Raw genomic sequence first — 21,903 nt, forward strand, 5'->3', positions numbered from 1 at the left:
CTTGGTAGCGCGCAGCGCGAGATCCGTAGCGCTGCGGAGATCGGTAAAGGCAGACTGATCCGAGCCCTTCTCGTCCAGTTCACGGAGGAGGTCGGCTTGAAGGATCTGAAGAATAGCCATTGAGTGCAGGGCGGAAGCAGCCTGGCCGGAGGCGGCGAAAGCGCGGCCGGCGAGAGCTGAGGTGGTCCTGCAGGCTTTAGACGGCAGGGCAGACTTTGAGCGCCATCTAGCAGACGGCGGGCAAAGGTGCGTTGCCACAGCATCCTCAACGGCGGGGATGCCGTTATAGCCGTTCTCGGCGGCTCCGTCCACCTGGGAGAGAGCCGAGGAGACTGGCGAGCGGAGTCTGGTGGAGAACGGAGCGTTCCAGGACTTAGAGAGCTCGGCGTGGAGCTCAGGCAGGAAGGGTGCTGACCTAGAGGCAGGCGCAGGGCGGCGGCTAGGCAGAAAAAACCCATCAAGGCGATTGGGCTCCGGCTCCTTAGGTGGAGACCAATCCAGTCCCATTCTCTCGACCGCTAAAGTGAGGAGGCGGAGAAGCTCTGCGTCAACACTAGCGCGGGTTCGAGAAGACTCCAGAGTAGAGGGGGCAGAGCGGTGAGAGCCCGACCACTCCTCGCTGTCAGACGCGAGCAGAGAGCAGCTGTCAGCGGCATCATCTGCATCATCCCCCAGGGCGACGGCAGTGCGGGCAGTGGCCGGCCGCTGCGCGTCGGAGAAGGGTGGGGGGGAAGGAGAGAGCGAGGCTCGCGGGAGAGGTTCCGGCGAGCGCTCAGCTGTAGCGTCCAGTTCCGGCGGCCTTTGAGAGCGACGTTTTTTCTTTCGTGGCCCGGAAGAAGCGGCCGGAGAAGATGGAGTGTCTTCGAATTTAGCGAGTCGAGCCCGTAGGGTCGACATCGGTAAATCTTCACACTGTTCGCAGCCGCCCTCGGAGAGAGCGCGAACAGCGTGGTCAAAACCCAGGCAGAGAGCGCACAGCACGTGGCGGTCTCCGTCGCTGAGCGAGGCTCTGCACGAGCCACAGGATGTGCGAGGCATTTGAAACAACGCCTCGCGCTCTTTTAGATGCAAGTGTGTCGCGGCGGACACACACACACACAAAACAGAGCAGAAAAAGGATATAAGTGCCGGATGGCGCAGCAGGCAGGGAAGGCTGAAGGCGGCGAGCGGCCGGCGTCCTCAGGCTGAGATCCTCGGCGTGCAGGTCGCTGGATTCAACGGCGGCTTCCTCGGAGATCAGCGATGCGAAGAGCTTCGCTGAAGAGACAGAAATCAGCGAAGCAGCCTCTGTTCCTTGCTTATATACTCTAAGCCACACCCCTAATGACGGGCTGTGACGCACTAAGCGCGCCAAGCGCGCTCATTGGACGTGACGTCACGCGCAAGGCTCAGCCATAGGCTGATGCAGTTGCCGCAGAGCAGCCAATGGGCACGCGATTCGCTTGCCCTAGGTCTGCAGGCTGCCGCACTGCGTTGACAAAGTTTAAAAAATTAGGATAATTTTTGGCTTCAGTATCTCGTGAAAGGAGACTTTCCCGCAGCGTAAGCTAGCTTACGCAATACGAGAGAACCTCTCGTAAGAGAACCCATAACATAATGACAGCATAGGTGTCATATGCGGCCCTAAAAATATGCACCGAATTTTGTGAGATGAGATGGCACATCACATTAGTGCTAGTTTTGAGGCTGACAGTCTTAAGATTTAGTTTAAGAACATCAGGGCTTCAGGCAAGTGATGTTGGGGCAGGATGCCACAAGCAGATATTAAAATGCCTGTACTCATGTGATATTGTGCGTAAAATTAGTAAGCAGTTCCAGTGCACTACGCGGTCTATAGTCACTGGACTTCAGGTCATGACTGCTGAAAGCAGAGCTCAAATCAGTCAAAAGCCCTTTTATGTGTTTTTTTCCCCTCTCTCTCTCATTGTTCTCAATACCTAACTGCGTTCTCACATTTTTTATCATTTTTTTGGAAGCTAAGATAAAATCCAGTGGAGTTGGAATTGTCTGGTGAATTTATTTTCACAAAGTAGTTTTAAGTTGACAGAGAGAGCGTTATTGCATAAATGTGTATATCGTTTGGGTGAACTAGTTTTTAATGCTATCATAATGTTTTTAAATACTTTTTTATTCGCCAATTTTTTATTATTTTATTTAAAATTACTTTTGTCAAATTGTCAAATTTGTAAGCCCTGAAGTTAGGATTCACACCAAAAGCAAACAAGCTTGTGCTATGATGTAGTTTCAGGATCTACCAGCAGGGTCTAAGAGGAAACGCTAACCAGTCGATTCCTGACCCGCTGTTCTGGAGGAAGGGGAGAAAATCTTTATGGGGTGTTTCACTTAATGAGCACTATCCCTTTTTATTTTTATTTTTTTATTTTTTTACTTCATGCCTTTGTTAAATTCCATACTTTTGTTTTATATCCTTTTAATTGTTTCCCTGCTTGTCTTGTTTTGTGGGGTTTCTGAATCTTGTTTTTCAAGGGACACTTCCTGTTGAGTTCCCTTCCAACATACCTCGATAAACAAATAAACAAATACATATTTGTAAGTTTCAGCCAAAGCATATAAACTAAGATCTGAAATTCCAAGAATGAGAAAACCTGTTACTTCATGATGACATGAGGGGCTTTTTGGACTGACAAAGAAGATTGGTTGGACTTGAATATGCTCAGAACATATACTTTCATATTAATACAATTTTTATGCCCTTCAGCCTCAGAGTTAGCATTTACAGCAATTGGATTGCTGCCAAATAAAAAAGACACTAAGTGGCACTTTTGGCACCTATAGCACTGGTGTCAGTGTTGGGAGTGAGAATGTGTTTAAACCTAAAAAATAAAATAAAACACAGAGTATACATTTACACCCAGTGCAAATAGGCTTGTGATGCAATGGTCCATTAATATAGACAGCCACTTGATTTTTATTCCTGAATGAATCATATTTTGGTCCATGACTTTATGACTCATTCATCAAAACAATGACTTGCTGCCACCTTCTGGTTACTTTCATAATCCAATTATTGTTTCATTTTGTCACTTATTTCATATTTCTGAATGCAACTTCATATGTAGCTTCTGTGCCACTTCTGCAGTGCAAAGATGACTTTGGCTGATACTAATTTAATTGGTAACAGAATTTTATTCTAATTTGATTGACTAAATTTAAGAATTTTACATTACAGATGGCATACATATTTAAAAAGGTTAGAAAATACCCATGAAAATCAGTTAGAGGGGCCCCTTATGGGGAAATTCATATAAACATACTATTTTTTTTTTTCTCTGGCTTTATTTTTCAAAGTGATATTTCAGGGTTTTGATATCTTCTCTATCTTTCTTTTTGCCTTTTTTAATGTGTCATGTTGCAAACTGGCATGTCAAACGAGTTAACCTTCTTCATCAAATCACTACGTCAAATTCACATTTCAATAATGTCAATCGCTGAAATAACAGTGCCACTTTGAGGATCAAATAGCATGTATTATATACATGTGTAACGTGGCAGAGGGATAATGACATATCATACATTTGTATAAAGTTCTCTCTGAAAAAAAAAACAACAACCTCAAAATAAAATAATAACCAAAACAATAGATATGAAACAGGCTATACTGATATGAAACAATGTCATAGGCCTTCAACTCCATCCCTTGACCAAAACTCGGCATGTCTAAAATAAAAGTTACGACTGCTACGTATTTATACTTAAATCACAACTAAAAAGCATTTAATATTCAAATCTTAGATGTTTACTACGATCGTTATATTATCTATTGAATCCCACAATGATATTTAAAATATATAAAATCATAATTTATTGGGTAGGGAGGTGGCTGTCCCGAACCCGAACCCCTAAATTTTAACCTGTGACAATGATATTGAAAGAATTTTTGCTATTTATTTCCATTGTCGTTTTTAAAAATAACTATTTATTTAATATTTTCTAATCATGAAACTTTATGTAAAAAAAAAAAAAAAAGTGTCCCGCATTTTCATGTCACTACCGAAACAGTGTACGTTTTAATCCATTGGCCGAGACTGACTACGTTTTTGATCAGGAAATATTCCTGTGTCCCTCTCTCTCATAGCTACATGGTGAGTAGATAGGCCCCATCATTTTGAGGTAAATGTGTTCAAAAGTCTGAAAATCTGTGTGTAACTTTAAGGAACGTCACTACCAAACACCTTTTTTTTCTCCAATTAAGCAAACTTTTTTGGGTGTTATTTCATAACATTTTGTATAATGTGTGAACAACTGTTCAAAACTTTGCTAGGTAACCATGTACTAATTAGCATCTTTGGGCTAGTATCTAAAGTATCTAAAATTGTCACTACCGAAAATGTCACGACCGAAACATGTGGCGAAGTTTTGGTTGTGGCATCATTGTTTTTTGGGTGTTATCCAATAAAATGTTGTTTTTGTGTGTGTAGAAATGTTCAGAACTGTGCTAGCTAACCACGTGCTGATTAGCATCAATGTATATTCAAACTAATGAATCCTTAACTTTGAAATCAATATGATAAACTTTATGCCTTTTACAAAGAAAGATTGGATTCAAAATACTCTTAAAATTGCAATGGTTATTGATTTACAGTACATGTGAAAACTTTTTAATAAAATAGTAAAGAATATATTTACATGGTAGATGTAAACAAAATCTTAACAGGTCAATATAAGCGTTCTTATTAAAGGGACATTGTGTAGGAATTTCTCCCATCTAGTGGTGATAATGTATTTTGCATTAAAAAAAATAGTGCTCTTCAGCGCCTCGCTTTTTCAAATGCATGTTGCATCTACGGTAGCCGTTATGTACCAAAAAGCTATGACAGGATGTTCTAATAGCACTTCGAGTTTTCCTTCGGGTGAACAGGTTTGTTATTTCAAACAAACTGCAACTTGACAACGAATAAACGAATGTTACAGTATGAATTATTGACTGTGAAAAACATGAACTATGGTAATTAGTAGTGATGCCTTCTTTATTCGTTATATTTTTGTATAGCCTATTATATCAGGGGCGTAGGGAAGAGGTTTTAGGTTGGGGGTGGTGAGTTTTTTTTTTGTGGGGTGGGTTGTCACCACTTTTGAATAAGAAACAATATCAAGACTATAAAACTCGTCAAAACTCCGCGAATCACACAAGCGTAGCCTATCAGTGAGAACACTCGTTCAAACAGCGCACACACTCAAACTTCACATCACATTTTTTGACTTTATTGATTCTGCTTTTATTCGTAATGCAATGGACCGGTCAACGGGACATAAATTAATCCTTTAGTTTAAAGAAAAGGGTTATTGGGCTGTTTACAGTGTCATATACAATAAAAGAGGCTGCACAGCGACAGGAAATAGAAATGAACACAAAAAACTGCCTAGTGCTAACCTTACACAACGCTGGCAGTGGACTTGCGCTCATAGCTCTGTTTTTTTATTTTTTTTTGAGCAGCTGCGGACAAATTCTTACAACGCACACACAATATTACGTAACACTCTGCGCGTATGTTTTAAAAACATAATCTAACATATAAATTCACACTTTTTAAATAGCCCACTTAAAGTGTTAATTACAAATAAATGACTAAATGCTAAAAATGAATAAATGTTAATGAACAAACATATGCGTTGAATTTACAATTCTGTGAAAACAGGGAGTGCTGCACCCCACTTCCCGCGGCCCTGTATTATATAAAAAAGTACACAACCAAGCAATGAAAAAAAGCTTGTAATTAACGTAACATTGACTTGCCTGTCGAGAAGAAAGCAGGCAACTTCAGCGTCTCTTTTGAAAGCTTTCTCCTGCATTAGCTCTGTCCACCTGGAAAAAGCTATCCCGACATTAACCCTTGTTTTTTGTTTTTTTGTTATCTCCGTTCACGTTTCTGTTTTGGACTTTTTCGACGACGAGGACTCCTTATCCTGTGACTCAGCATATGTATGGACTCCTCCATTATAAATAACCGTGCAGTGCAGCCTTTTAAACTTGCCGCGGCAGTGACAAGCGCCTCTCACTGCTCTGCGCCTCCGCTTCTGCTGGTTTCAGTCACGTGACGCTGGCTCTGAACGAAAACTCGTTGTGGAAACGCGTTGGCCTAGTACTTTTTGTCCCTCTCTGCTATTATAGTTTTTCAAGATGGCGGAACTACATGGAAGCCTCCGTGGACCTACCCGTCCCATGTATATAAAGATAATAAATTCTTCGTTTACGAGGATATGTCCGATAATTAGCAGAGGTATTTGTACACCATTGAGGACATATTTATGAATAAAAATATTCATTTTAGATAATAAAATACCTAAAAAGTTACACATTGTCCCTTTAAGTTAATTATTATTGTGTTTCGGTAGTGACTAGAAATGTGTACCTTGGATATTATACAATTTGCATACATACAAAATTTGTGGTAAAAGAAACATTTTTCAAGATGTTTCCAACTCTGATTTTGAACCAATTCAGAAAGAAAAATATATAAAATAAAAAAGTAGAATCAATGAATTATGAATCAGTTACTGCCATTGTAAGAATAGTTATTCTTGTAATCATATAATCAATAAAAAAGTAACCGAATCAAATTTCAAGTATTTTAAAATGTAATATAATTTAATTACAAGTAGCCTACTTAATTTTTGGAATCTGATGACCTAATTTAGATTGCATGTAATCAATTACTACCCAGCACTGCAAGCCATTATTAAGTCAGATTAGTAGCAATAAATAATCCTAAACAGTATGTGAGATTAAAATAAGTGTGTCCCAAAGCACAGTAGGCTATGTTGAAAAGTGTATGCCAGAAGTCCCCGGATGGTCTATTTCACCACAGTAGATTTTGTGGATCCGTGGACACTCTGAGGCTAATATTGCCAACAACCCATTGCGCTTTGGAGAAGGAACTACAAACACGAGTAAAAAGTTTTTTTTTTTTTTTTTTTTTTTTTATAAAAAAAGCTACAAAACATGGCGGATATGCGCGACCGACGATGAGAGGTTTAGATAAAGGGTTGAGTGACTAATCAAAGTTTAACCTGATATTAATGTTATCCGTGTTATTTCATCAGCAATAACAACGTGGACTTTTATGATCCGTTTGGCCATTAACTTTTAAATACATCATTATGCATTAATATGCGGAGAGTTGTCCGCATGAAAGCTTCTGCATTTCTCTCTGATAAGATAGGAAATTAAACTCACTGGGGCAATGGAGAGGTAGGCTACTCACATCTGTGTCTCTTGCCGGCCCCAGCAAACTCCAGCTCTCCATAGGCGTCTGTGGGGTGTTCGGAGGAGTGCTGTGTGCTGTCCCAGTGACTGACCATGGCTGTGCTGAAGTTAATCGCCCAGGGCCGCTGAGGGGTGTGTGTCTCGCGTGGACCCACACTGACACAGAGCACCATTGCTACAAAACAACAGACGGATCAGAAGGAATCTAACAAGACTTAGGCTACTGAATACTCAACAAGTCAGACATCTTACCTGAAAGAGTCCATGGAGATGTTAATACTCAACAGATTTGGTAGATGACCTTGTAAATTACCAAAAACCAATGTTGTGCATTATTGACTGAGATGACTATTTATTAGGCTAACTATTCATATTTAGATGTATTTACACTGCAATTCGAGTTGTGTTTTAAATAATTTAATATAAAAATATAAACGTTTGAAATGCAATAATAGCTCCATTAGGTGGCAGCAAGTCTTAATAAGAGAGTAAAAGAATCGTTCATTCATTGATTCGTTCAAACCGGCTGATTCATTCATTCACGAACGAAACACCACTGCGCTGCTTGCTTAGGAGCTATTTTCGTATATGGGCCATTCTACAGAATTGGTGCAAACTGCTGTCCCTCATCCAAAAAACACATTTGAAAAGCATTTAATTATTAAAATCTTAGATGTTTACTAAGATCCTTCAATTATCTATTGAAACCCACAATAATATTTAAGATATCAGTAAGCTTTATATATATAAAATCATCATTTATGGGCTACTTTCAATTAGGAGGTGGCTGTCCCAAACCCTAACCCCTAAATTTCAACTTGTGAAAATGATATTTAAAAATTTTTTGCACATTTTTCCATTCTTGTTAAAAAAATGAAGTTAAAAAAAATATATTTATTTTATATTTTATATTTAATTCATGAAACTTTATCTAAAAAAATCTTGTCCTGCATTTTCATGTCATTACCAAAACAGTGAATGTTGTAGTCCATTGGCTGAGACTGATTTTAACCACACCCCTACATTTTTGATCAGGAAATATTCCTGTGTCCCTCTCTCTCATGTGCTATATGGTGAGTAGATTGATCCCATCATTTTGAGGGATCTAAGGGTCAAATCCTCAAGTCTAAAAATCTGTGTGTAACTTTAAGGAATGTCACTACCAAACTCATTTTTTTCTGCTATTGAGAAAACTTTTTTGGATGTTATTCCATAAAATTTTGTATAATGTGTGAACAACTATTCAAAAATTTCTATGATTAACTTGACAGGGAGAATGACATAAAACACCAACATGCCTAAAAAAATAAATAGAAAAACTACAACAGAGAGACAGAGAGAATACAAACAAAGGTTGAGGGAAGACCCAGTGAAGTACGAGGAATACTTAAGGAAAGAAAGAGAAAGAAACAAGAAACAAAGGGAAGAAGGAAAGTTGAAGAGTATCAGTGAATTATCTGACAGGGAGCAAAGACATGTCAGAAAAGCATGGAGGAAAAGACAGAAAAGACAAAGGATGATGGTGAAAAGACAAAAAGAGGTGGAGACATTTTGCAGGGCTTCTACACCATCTAGAACTTCCAGTGAGGGTGATCAGACACCAGTGCACATACACACTGGGGGTTAGGGTTAGGGTTAGGGTTAGGTTAGGGTACACACACACACACACACACACACACAGTTCAGTGGTTCTGGAGATTTATCTGAATGACTCATAAACAAAATGTTGAAAATGTGAAAATAAAACAAAGTGGTTCTGAAACAGTCTACATTGTAAGTTGTTGTTTTTTTTAGGAAGAAAAGGAAGTCTTTGCAGGCAATGTGCCACTTTCTGCCAAAGCGTCCCAGCTCTGCAGCTGCTTTAAGTCGCTAGAGAACCACGCAGACTCAATAGCCAGCGAAACCAGCGCTGTGAACGCTCAGCCCAAACCAGCGCCTGAGCCTCGTCAGCACCCCCAGCCCTTATCGCACTAAATACCCGTCACTTATTAATCTTCACTTCTGCCTGCTATCGCTCTTGATTGGCTAAAATTGCTGGCTTTCAACATCATGATGGATGGAGTACATGCACAATTGGTTTTGTTTGCTAACCAATTAGCCTATAAAATTTAAATGTTTGAAAACCACCAAACTGACCTCAAACCAGCCAATCGAAAGGTAACTTCGCGTCTGATGCCATGTTGGATCCATATAAACAAACTGCTTCGATGTGTCGCATAGACGTCGTCATCGTCTTGCTGCTCCCCGTTCTGTGATTGGTTCCCTTTTTGAGGGGAAAATCTGGTCCATGGTGTCCAGGCTGCCTAGCAGCGTGAATAAAATCGCGCTGCGCGCAAGGCAGCATGGGGAAACCCAGGCTAAGGCCTACCACTGATCTAATATGAAATATGAAACTAAAACTGCCAGTAGCTTTTGTTTTTTTTTAAACTGCCAGTAGTCACTACTGTCACTGGGTTTTTTTTTTTTTTTTAAACAGCTGATTCATTCAGTAGCAAGGCAAGTGAATGGGTCACCAAATCATTCACTGCTCTGAAGTCGCGTACTGTCTGAGCAGGTACTACATTTGAATTTTGACTTACTTCGCGACCGTTAAAAAAGTATGTTCTATAGTGTGAATATGGGTGGTATGAATGAAATTCAGACGTACTACATCCGCAGCGTTGTTACTGTCGAATGCAATAACAATGTGGACTTTTATGATCCGTTTGACTATTAACTTTTAAATGCATCATTATGCATTAATATGAGGAGAGTTCTCTGCATGAAAGACCCACAACTGCAGATCAACGTGCTTCTGCATTTCTCTCCGATATGATAGGAAATGAAATGTGGAGGATTTTAACTGTGACAAGATGATTGACAGACCACATCAAGGTGACAGGATGCGACAGAGAGCAACCGTTAAAGACGCAATTATGACCTGATAGTATGTCCCAAAGTTTGTCTACTCTACTCACTTGCTACTCACTCAAAAGTATGTACTTTTTCTTCACAAAAAGAGTAAATACTTTTAGGGCGTACAATAAGTAGGTGCATCAAATGTTTACAACGGAACTAAATTAACACTGAACTGACTTCAGCTGAACAATGACACTTTTTTTTTTAGAGTTGCTTTATAGCCAAATTGAACTATGTTTGCATCATTGAATCATTACTTTACTGTTGTAAAGCTGCTTTGAAACAATCTGTAGCCTATTGTATAAAGCGCTTTAAAAAATAAAGGTGACTTGACTAGACTATGCAGGACACGTGCTTTAGGCTATCAGATAATTAAGGTCAGTTTGGTTCTGGTGAATCAGGTGTAACAGGTCTCCACCCCCAGAAGACATGCAGCTTTGATGAATAGCCTTCCAAAAGCAATTCATGTCCATTGAAAATTTTCAGGCGCGGAGACCGCTGGGGCCAGTTGCATAAACGTAGCCACAATGTTAAGACCGTGTCTTAAGAACTAGTTTGACCAACTAGCAGTTATCTTACTCACAGCTCCCTGTTTTATACAGTTCATAACCAATGATCTCATTCACAGGTGTCTTCCTTTTTGGCTCATCTTAAAACTCTCACCATAATTATTTCAATAACTTCTTGGCGTTGCTATCTTCTTCTCACTAAATGTTATATTACTTCACTTTATATGATTATACTTAAAAAAGTTTATTAAAAGGAATACATAGCCCACATGATGTAGGCATTATATCCCTAGTACAACGGAGAGGCGTGTTAATGATAATAACTAAACACCGAACTCACATAGACTTAACAGTGTCTTATTTTTTTCAATCTCAACAGAAGAAAAACTAAAATATGTGAACAAAATGCAAGTTTAGTTTCTAAAAAAATAGTTTCTGTAAATAGGCCTAAATGAAATCTGTCAATATAAAGTGAAAATTCAGAAAATTTGGACTAAACCTCTCAATTCATATGGATTAGTTTTGCGATCTCTTTATGAACTTTTTGAAGTGTCAAAATGTCAGTTGTGTAGCTGTCAGTGGAGGGACAGAAATCTCTTAGATTTCATCAAAAAGATCTTCATTTGTGTTTTTTAGGCTACAGGTTTGGAACAACTTGAAGGTGAGTAAATTATGACAGAATTTTCATGTTCGGGTGAACTATCCCTTTAAATGGTAGTATACACGTGCACACACACAAGCATTTTGACTGGGAGACATTTTGTTATTAAACAGCAAACATTTATTGATTTAATTTTAATAACTGAGGTCTGTCATAGCTGTCATGCTTTAGACATTTAAAACATAAATCCTCTTAAATACTATAGAATCATCTAATGTTGAATATAATTACAGATACCATACGTTTCATATAAACAGCAGTGTATTTTGGATTTTATCCTATTCTAACTCTGCCTCATGTTATTGTGACAGATAGCAAATTGTGCGTTTAAAAATACAATGGGTAGAATTACGAACAGTCAAGTATCATCAAGATAAGATGATACAAGTGACAAAATTAAAATATTACAGAAAACATCAACCATGATCAAACATGATCAATAAAGCTAACACATAATTAACAAGAGAAATCTACTGAATCAAACAAGCTGATATTGATGTGCACAAAAACACAAATGTATTTTTCACAGCCAACACAAACTTGACAAGAGAAGAACTGTGATGATAGATTTAGTGGATGTGGCCGCAGATGAAGGTGCTGCGGTTTTTACCTCCTGTGATGTCACAACTCTGCCATTCAAGGGCTGAACTCCTCTGAAGTTGTTGGTCATCAGAACTGAAGGGCTTGCTTTGAAAAAGGTAGTTGTGCTGAAGCGGTTGATCTGTTTGGAGGAATAAATTCAACTGAGTGACTTTTGCCAAAAATTTTGCCATCCAGTAATAAACGTATATGATTTTTATGAATTACTCTACGATAGAGTTGCCTTGACTTACAAAGTCCTGGCTGACTTTGATGGTATCTTTGAACACAGTCCAGATCACAGCTTCATTGCAGTTGGGTGTGGTTAGGGAGCCTTGGTACCGGTAATATTTAGTCCTGTTCACCCCTTCAAGCAGACTGTCCATTGTGATTTGATTCATGATGTCTGTGGTTGAATTACCTAAATACACAAAAACGTCAAGAGGGTGTAAGGAACTACTTGGCCGTCTTCAGTTTTGTGCTAATTTGTTGTTAAATCATATCGGTTAAGAGAAATTAACAAAATACCAAGTTTTTAATGGTGTGAATTGCAAGACTCTTCATACTGATAAAAGGATTCTGTTACGTGCTTGATGTTAGAGGTATGATTGCATAACATTTAAGTGAGATATAATTGCTGCAGCATGTGCAATAAACAGAAACAACCGATAAAAAAGAATAAAGTACAGTACCGAGTATAATTTATCAGAAAAAATGCAGTGTGTGAACAAGTTACAAAACAATATAAATAAAATAGAATACAAACATAAAAAAAAACAAGTGTCACCAAATTGAAGAGATAATAATAAATTAAAAAACGATTCCCGTAACTGATAACCCAAAAACCACAAAACTAACTTGTAATTGTAGAAACAAAACCAAAATCTTCAGCGTATTCGACACTTTACATTAACTATGCTAACTAAAACCAAAAATACAAAAAGTTGCGATCACTCTTAACCTAACTAACAATGAAGATATAACTGTAGATGTTTGCAAATTGCTGTAAGAACACCAATTGACAGAATAAGAAAGTCGCACAAACCGGCAACGTATAGTAGTAAACAAGTAGTAAATTCAGAATTAGGTAATTAACAAAACAAACATGATCAAGTGGCAAGACCACAAACACACTACGTTCATAACTTTGGCTAATCAAGAACAAATACCACACGAATTTAGGCTCTGATAATGTCTGATGTTGCACTTTACACAAGACTCAATTACTAACGCTGAATAAGATCAAACTGAGATAATATTTGCAATACATATCGTTAACCAAAGTACGAAGATCACATGGCAAACATCGCTTTCACAGAATTGAGTGAAATCTGACGCTGATCTGGCTCACTACTCAAAAATGAAAAATCTGTCAACATTGTTGTTCCAAAACCTTTATGACTTTCTTTTTTCTGTGGAAAACAAAAGAAGGTATGTCTCTATGATTTGTGCCTGAATGCCATTGTTGTTTTGGACCACACTGACACTCGATGTATGGGCAAAAACAGTTGAAACATTCTTTCAATGGGGAACGACATGAAGGTGAGGAGTGACAAAATGTTCATTTCTGGGTAAACTATCAACAACAAACTATTTCTTTACCTGAAAAAGAGATCTGTGTCAAAATGGATGTTAGGATATCCCAACTTTTTGTTTTGTTTTGTTCATTGGTTCCCTGTTGGTTAAATAAAAAATACATACACATGAGCACACAACAAAGCCATGAATATACTTTAAGGTTTGCGCTTGACTCTGGATATAATAAACGTGGTCTTGCTCACCTCAATAAAGAAACCAAGAACAGCCAATCCTGTGTTGTCATTAGCAGCAAGAGCAGCTGCCACACTCCCGTTGTATTTTGAATGGACATTCACAATGTGCAGCTGAGAAACAGAATCAGACGTATAAAGATAATGCATTTGGGATAATGCTATGTGGAATAATGCAATGCATTTGCAGAGGAAATGAATTAATTCATACCTCCATTGGGTATTGTTTGCCATCCACAGTGTGTTCGGAGCCAGGTGAGGAGATGCCGTTACCCCAGTGGAGATGGAATTGTTTAGTGTTGTATAGACCTGGAAGATCACCTCCTTGCACTGTCATTTTATCATCATCCAGGTTGACCACCACTGTGAAAACAATGGACATATTAGATACAAGGTCCAGGACATGGAATACAGTGACGTTGTGCATCACTGATGCTTTGTCTGCGCCCCATCCACCTTATTTTTTAATTAAGAACAGACGCGGCCATTTGTAATTGTAATTTTTACGTGTCTAAGGCTTCCGGTATCATTCACTTCTGGCTATTTTTAGCTGTACAAATCGTTATGCTGCTTGAAATTGCAAACTGGTACTTCTTACCATATTATTTTAAAGTATTGTATTAACTATAAACATGCTGGTTGGTTGCAAACAGCTTTACAGTTTACTGAGCTTTGATATAGCCTACAGGTTTATTATTTCCTTATAGCGGCTAATAAATCGGAAGTCTCGCACATTCACAGAAAACACATTACTTCTGCATTGAACAATAAAGTGAATACCTCTTTTACAACTTTAAAGGGGTGCTTGATTATGTTTTCAATTTTTTTTTTTACTTTAGTTAGTGTGTAATGTTGCTGTTTGAGCATACACAACATCTGCAAAGTTACGACGCTCAAAGTTCAAAGCTATCACCAGTTAACCAATCACAGCACATTTCGTGTTTCGGAAGGAGTACGACGCGTTCAACCAGGGGAGAGAGCAGCTGTAATCATTTAAAATATGCGAAAAATATTTTTAACAATCAAGCATGTAAACATATTCTAGTAGCCTACACCCTAAAAACAACTTTAACTTTAAGTTGCCTCTATGTAGTCAGTGAGTCTCATGGTATGAACAAAAAGAGGAATCAAATAACTTTTATCCTTCTGTTGTCTATCAGTTTATCACCTAGTTCTCAGTGCTGTATACTTTTCTGGAGCTTTTTAATGTTAAACCTCTCATGTTACCGTCTCTTAAGGATTGATCGCTTTTGTTAATAGGTAGCCTATAGAAGCCTATGTCCCTCATTCGGAAGCCCATTTTAATAAATCTGCTACATATGTAGCAACTATATTGTGTAAAGACGAACAAATCAAATATATATATACATATATTTTTTAAATCAAGTTTCCCATGTGCTCCGTGCCCCTTACCAGAGTCGCCTGAGTTAACGATAAACGTGAAGGTGGAGTTGTCATCAAAACCAGTGAAGTTAAATGAGGTCAGGTTAGGATTTCCCTTAACACTTGTAGTCACGATATCAATGGGAGATTGCCTGGATCCATTGCAGGATTGTGGAGCAATTTTGGACCAGGTTGTAAAATCTATTACAAATAAGCGATAGAAAAAATAAATAATCTACTAACAAGTTTTAAATATAGAACATTTTATAATAAGATTTATATTAACTTTTATACAGTGGAATATTTTATAATACAATAAATAACACTTACTGCATGTTGGCTTGTGATAGCACCATTCTGTTTAGGTTTAAAGGAAAGCATTAATTTATAACCAATGAAACAGCAGAATTTCCATCAAAAAAAGTTTCAAGCGCCTTTAGTGCCTATTTTAATAGGAGTAGTCCTTTTTAGGAGTAAATTAAGTTGAACTTGAGTTACTCACCCACTGAAGAGTCCGCGCTGTGGACGGAGGGACACAGAAGAGCAGCGAGGAAAGTTACCAGCAAGACAATCATCTAAATCAAACAAGAAATCATTACAATGGCAATCAATGCTGCTAACAGAATTTAACCGTTAATTGAATTTGATATGAGAAACGAAATAAATCGAAAAAAAAAAGAAGAAGAAAAAAGGTAGTTATGGTCTTACATCTTCTTTTTGATTCACCTGTCGGTATGCTGAAAATGAATGTCTTCTTCCCCTCCTTTAATACTCTTCTCAGCTCACCTGTAGTGGGTGTGTCACGTTCATGCGTTTCATCCACTCGGTTACATTCCGATCAAACGCATGTGATCGCATTATCATTTATCTTTTACTTTTAAATAGCAGTCAATAGGCCACTTGATTTATCTAGTCGCGTTCCTATCTTCCAGCATCACTTCCCCAACTCTCTCGTGATGACGGGAGAAAGCACGGTTTTGCAATCTCGGGAATGATCAGATGAATTATGTCAGTTGATTTATATCCTACTTGAATGTTTAAATGTTTTTTACTTAAACTCTTTAATGTTTATCTTTTGATTTTTAACACATAATTGGTCATTCGTTTTTGCTCATCAAAGCAGTCAATATCGAACTCGGTAGACCTTATGAGAAAACGTCATTTTTCGATGCGATTTCGAATTTGTGCAACTGTGATAAAAGATCGATTTTAAATTCAAAATATCTGTATAAAATAATGAAACATTTGCGATTCCTATATGTTTCTTGCAAAAATCCGAATAATATCATCAGAAAATAGGCTATCAGATATTTATTTGTTCTGATAAAATATAATCAGAATAAACAGATACTTTTGAATGAATGTCAAAGGTGAAAGATGCTTCCGGAACCAGATGGTGGAAGTCATGATATCTCTGGGCTTAATGGGACCATGCAAACCAGAAAAACCTTAAGAGGTAGGCCTAACAATAAAATACAGGTAAAAGTCAGGTAAGAGAGAAGGCAGTGCCAGTGCAGGAGATCTTATGTAAGAGACAAAGTTATTATGTAAGATTTTTAGAACAAAATGAATGCAAAATGTTAGTGGTGCGTAAGCAGATCAGATCGTATTCATATTAATCCTTTATTGTCCTCGTTAGAGGAAATTTTGCCTGGAGGGTGGCTGGGGTTTTGCACAATGGTGTTAGCAGTGTCAATAAGAAGCCGCCAAGTTGGGTGTGGGAAGACCAATTATTTTTGAAGAAGTGTTAGTGATTTTAAGGAGCTTGTTTCTATTAGTGAGAGAAAGTGAAATAGCAGGTGGCACAATACAAGAGGATGGGTTCAATGATACTATGGTACAAAAGAAGAAGGTGTGGTTTGACTGAGAAAGTCCTGAGTTTACGTATGACAAATAGTCTCTGTTGGCAGCGCCTATGAATGTCTGTGAGTGGTGGAGAGATTTTGCCGTGTGTCCAGGATAAGTTCCTTTGTTTTAGTCATGTTAAGGAGGAGATGACTGTCTGTAGCCTACTGTAGTGAGTGAAATGGGCAACAGATTGGTGATGTGCTGTAACTGATTCGGTGCCGGTGAGGAGGGCGAGTATGGCTGTGTCATCCGAGTATTTGAAATACTTTGTGATGTCGGAGGGGCTACGGCAGTCGTTAGTATATTGTGTGTAGAGGAAGGGACTAAGGACGCAGCCTTGAGGGACTCCAGTGTTGACAGTAATGGTGGAGGATGTTACACTACCCACCCTTACTGCCAGTGGTCTTTCACTGAGGAAATTATAGATCCAGTGGATGAAAAGAGGAGGCATGTGAAGATGGTGGAGTTTGGTTATCATGATGTGGCGTTGAATCGTATTGAAGGCGGAACTGAAGTCTATAAAGAGAATCCTTGCATAATGGCCGGGAGAATCCAGATGTTGGAGGGGAGTATGAAGGAGGCAAGCAACAGCATCCTCTGTTCCTCTTTTGGCCTTGTAGGCAAACTGGTAAGGATCCAGCTGTGGGCAGACAACCAGAAGGATAGTGTTTAGTACCAGTTTAGTAGCACTCTCAGTAAAAGCCAATCTTTGTGATTAAATGCTTGTTGTTTCTTCTTGCAGTTTGAGTTTTATTTGGCAGGTCATCCATGGTCTCAATTTAGGATATCTTTTAACAGTTTTGACTGGAATGCTGGTTGCCATGCAAAACTTGATATAATCAGTTATTGTCTCCATTTTTATATCCAGGTCGACATCAAAAATACTCCAGTCTGTACATGCAAATGACCCCTGGAGTTGTGCAGTTGCGTCCTCTGTCCACTGGGTGATGCTGTAGGTAGCTGGCTTTTCTCTCTTCAGCATTTGTCTATATTGCGGAAACAAAAAGACGATGTTGTGATCCGCGGAGCCTAGTGCACGCGAGCAATATAAGCATTGTTTACGTCCCCGTAGCACAAATCCAACACATTATCTTTTCTTGTGGGAGAATCAACATACTGCTTAAAGGATGGGAGGACACTGTCCAACTTGCAGCTTGCATAATAAACACCGGAGCCTCAGGATATTTATTCAACATAGCATGAACATTCTGGGCCACTAACTCAGCTGCCATGTTGGTGTTAACACCAGGCGGAATTTAAACACAGCTGATAACCAGTGTGGGAAATTCCCGAGGGAGATAGAAAACGTATGAAATGAGATCATATGAATTTATACGAATTCGTACGAAAATGTATAGCCGTCTTTCCACTGCACACGACATTCGCATACGATTGTTGCATTTCGCCCCCTAGTGTCAGTCGCACGGAACTTTGAAGTTGGTCGTGAAGCAACCGTTACCCTCGGCTATTGGTAAAATGAATGATTTTAATGAACGTAATGCATGCATGAATATATCCACACAAAACAAATGACCCTCAATACATCTATTCTAAAATAAAAACATAGTAGATTTTATAGAGCTAATCAATATAAATATTGATTCAATAATTATAAAATATTTTTTTCTGACATTGATTAGAATACATCACATCCGGTCGACCGGTCGCATACGGTCTAGCCGCAGAGATATTTCCATAGACAGTATATAAACTGGACACAGCGACCCCATAGGTTTCAATGGAGAAAAGTGAAGTAAATTAGAAGCACTCACTTCCTGATGGCTGAGCGTACTGCGCAGACTCAAACTGAGCTTGACGACGTAGATGTGACGTGAGCAACCCGTCTGTCTTCTAGTAGCTGTGCCAAGAGAAATCTGAATCATTCCCTTCCGAAACTTGCAGAGACGGAGAGTGTGAGTAGGAGGTGTTCATGAGCTAGGAGCAGGAGCAACTTTTGCTAAGTATTCTGATTAATTATTTTGTCACTTTGCCTCCACGTCCCCCCGATTGCCCTTAAGCTTCTCCTCCTGTCCATGCGGTAATTTCTCTACTGTGCGACAGAGAGTCGCGTGGTTATGATGCAATCGTTAGCCTATTTTTACAAAAAATGCTTCTACGGGGCCATAACATAAGCTACAAGGTAATGGAGCCTTTTATACATTGTCGTGTTTCTTTAGAAATAAATAATGGACAAATGGAGTCTTTAAACGCCTCAGATGTAAAGTTATTCGCTGTCAAAGTGACGCCAAAATGAATGGGAGTCAATGGAATTGCAGGTGGGGGTCAGCTAATCAATGGCGGCGCCCGGGGAAGCTTACATTTTTTATGAAACATTGGCCCCCTGGATATTTCAACGCATCTACTGCATACGCATATGATCGGAACTCCACGCAGCTCCCGTACTACTGTGTCCAATGGAAATGAATGACTTCCGTGTCGTGTGCAGTGGAAAGGCGGCTTGAACGAGATCATACGAATTCATATGATGAATTCATAATCCACCAATTCGCCATAACGGAACCGAGGAGTAGACAGAGAGAATAGACGTAATGATGACAATGGTCAAATACTGAAATATTCCGTATACTTTGGGCATCTAGGCTCCAGCATTCATCTAAAGTACAATGACCACTTTTTACTTTTGTATGAGTTGTATGAGATACCTGAGATACAAAGGTGCTATAGTATAACGAGTGTATTCATATACAAAAGGTTTAATTTCTCAAGAAATGAACCACATTGTCATTATTACTGTGATCACAATCCTTTTGCAGTAATTATAGCTGCTCATTTTAAGGATAAAACATTCCAAAATGCAAAAGCCTCTGCTTGTCATTATTGTCATTAAAACACCAGCCAGCCAGTTAAAAGCTGTATACAGTATATATTTAGATTTTTTTCTTTTTCTTTTCTTTTTCCAGTTAGCTATGGAATTTATTTTTATTCGTTATCCAAATCTGAATCTATTTCTCTCTTTTTGCCAGTTTTAGTCATGCAGATATACAGAACAGAAAATGGCAGGATGAAAAGGGGGACAGAAAATATTCATTGTCTTCATTGTCACAAGCTTAACACATGATTTTAACGACATGCCGCGCTGAGTCACTGTATCTAACAGTTTGATCTGTTTCAGTCTCTTGACTTATCGACAACAGGTTCTTATGAAATGCATGACTGACTATTTGAAATCTTACATACGATCTTTGTTAGCGATCTTGCATGGCACTGCCTTCTCTTACCTGATTTTGTAAAGTTTTTCTGCTTAGCATGGTCCCATTAACCCATGCTGATATACGTCATAACTCCCACCATTTAAAGCATCTTTCACAACCATTTAAAAGTATGATAACACTTTAGTTTAGGGTCCAATTCTCACTATTAACTAGTTGCTTATTAGCATGCATATTTCTAGGATTTTGGCTGTTTATTAGTACTTATGAAGCACATATTAATGCCTTATTCAGCGTGATCATATTCGACATCCCTTAATCCTCCCCAATACATAAACGTAACAACTACTTTACTAACTATTAATAAGCCGTAATTGGAGTTTATTGAGGCAGAAGTCATAGTTAATAGTTAGTAGAGATAATTGGACTCTAATCTAAAGTTTGACCGAAAGTATTTGTGTATTCTGATGATGAAATACCTTTTTTCTTTTTTTTGCAAGAAACCGATATTTAAATGGCAAATATTTCATAATTTTATACAGATTTTTTTAAATGTAAAATGGACCTATATTTTCTCTGTCTGCTGCCTTTTACGTCGCAGCTCAAGATAGGCTCTAATAAAGGGTTTGGGACTGTTTGCATTCTTGTGAAGCTTTCAGCCAATCAGTGAATCAGTGAAGTTATTTGCCCAAAACACCTGAGCAACACCTGAGCAACTGCGACAAGATGAAAATGTGTGATAAATGACCTCACATTCACATCGAGCTCGAAGGAGACAAAAGTGAGGCTTTCTTCTGAAACTTTATCCACCTGTGTTAGACACTCGATGAGTGCTTTACACTAGATGTGATCTTCTATCTTGTAATATTTTTTTGTTTGTTTTTCTGTTTTTTTTTTTCCTTTTTTTTCTCATCCTAAATGTATTTTCTCACTCCCAAGGAGTCAAATACTGCCACTTGTGCAGGAGGCTTATGCTGGCAGCGGCTATTTGCACAAAATTTTCTTTACATTAAGTGCAAATAAACTCTAAAATATATTTAGACTTCCGGTTTGGTGAGATGGCGTAGACACGCGTTAAGTCTCACTCCCACTTTTTTTTTTGTTGTTGTCTATAATAGTTTTAAACCCCAACTATTTCTTTTACTTCACTACCAAGTGGGCAATATCTTTGTTGCATACATATTGGCATCACATTATGGCAGCTAAAACTACAAAACATAGCAATAGCAATAGCTCCCTAGCAAAAAGGATCAGAAAGCCGAGGCGAGTGGCAAAGAGGTTAACATGGCAGCCATCGCTAGCCTTCTTGAGGAACACCGCGTCGTTTTTTCTGCAGACTTTAATACTGCCGTTTCAACACTCGAGGTAAAGCTAGACCAAATTCAAACTGCCGTGACGGACCACGCCTCGAAGATTGCCTCGCTCGAGACGCACGTAAATGCACAGGATGAGCGCGTGCAAGCCTTGGAAACGACTTGTGCTATCCTAACAGAGAGCAACGCTAAACGCTGTCTGATAAACCGAAGCCGGGGCAGAGGCCCAGACCTGTTGTAGCTGTCGCAGATATTGTTTCACCTTTGAAAGGTTTTTGGTTTGTTTGTTTGTTTTGTTTTAGAAATCTTGTGTAATACTTATGTGAGAATTGTCTATATGATAGTTTGGTAATTGGGACACCTACTGGGAAAAGGAGTAACATAAGACGTATTGGTCATGTGATTTTATCACCGGAAAAGGAAAAAGAAAAAAGATAAGAGAGAAACACGAGGTGTCGCACACAAATCGAAAGAGGTAAAATAGAAAGAGTGTTTGAGCAGAAAATTGTCTACTGATGTCTCCTGAGTCCCGATTGGAAAGCACACGG

The 21,903-nt window shown here is 38.7% G+C and overlaps 1 protein-coding gene across 1 annotated transcript in view; it reads right to left on the reverse strand.

Moving 5' to 3' along the window:
• LOC311305685 (carbonic anhydrase 14-like) overlaps nt 1–15,853 on the reverse strand; it is a 29,218-nt gene extending 13,365 nt beyond the window's left edge. The window contains exons 1-10 of the mRNA XM_084433498.1: nt 15,733–15,853; nt 15,527–15,599; nt 15,355–15,381; nt 15,055–15,225; nt 13,853–14,004; nt 13,654–13,755; nt 13,475–13,547; nt 12,127–12,293; nt 11,819–12,014; nt 7,224–7,400 (exon numbers count right to left, since the gene is read on the reverse strand). Of these exons, the coding sequence (XP_084289624.1) occupies nt 7,224–7,400; nt 11,819–12,014; nt 12,127–12,293; nt 13,475–13,547; nt 13,654–13,755; nt 13,853–14,004; nt 15,055–15,225; nt 15,355–15,381; nt 15,527–15,599 (1,138 nt within the window). The 5' untranslated portion in view covers nt 15,733–15,853. The remainder of the gene's footprint in view (nt 1–7,223; nt 7,401–11,818; nt 12,015–12,126; nt 12,294–13,474; nt 13,548–13,653; nt 13,756–13,852; nt 14,005–15,054; nt 15,226–15,354; nt 15,382–15,526; nt 15,600–15,732) is intronic.
• Nucleotides 15,854–21,903: the final 6,050 nt, after the last annotated feature.

The sequence above is a fragment of the Rutilus rutilus genome (assembly GCF_951802725.1).
Source record: "Rutilus rutilus genome assembly, chromosome: 16".
Taxonomy (NCBI): domain Eukaryota; kingdom Metazoa; phylum Chordata; class Actinopteri; order Cypriniformes; family Leuciscidae; genus Rutilus; species Rutilus rutilus.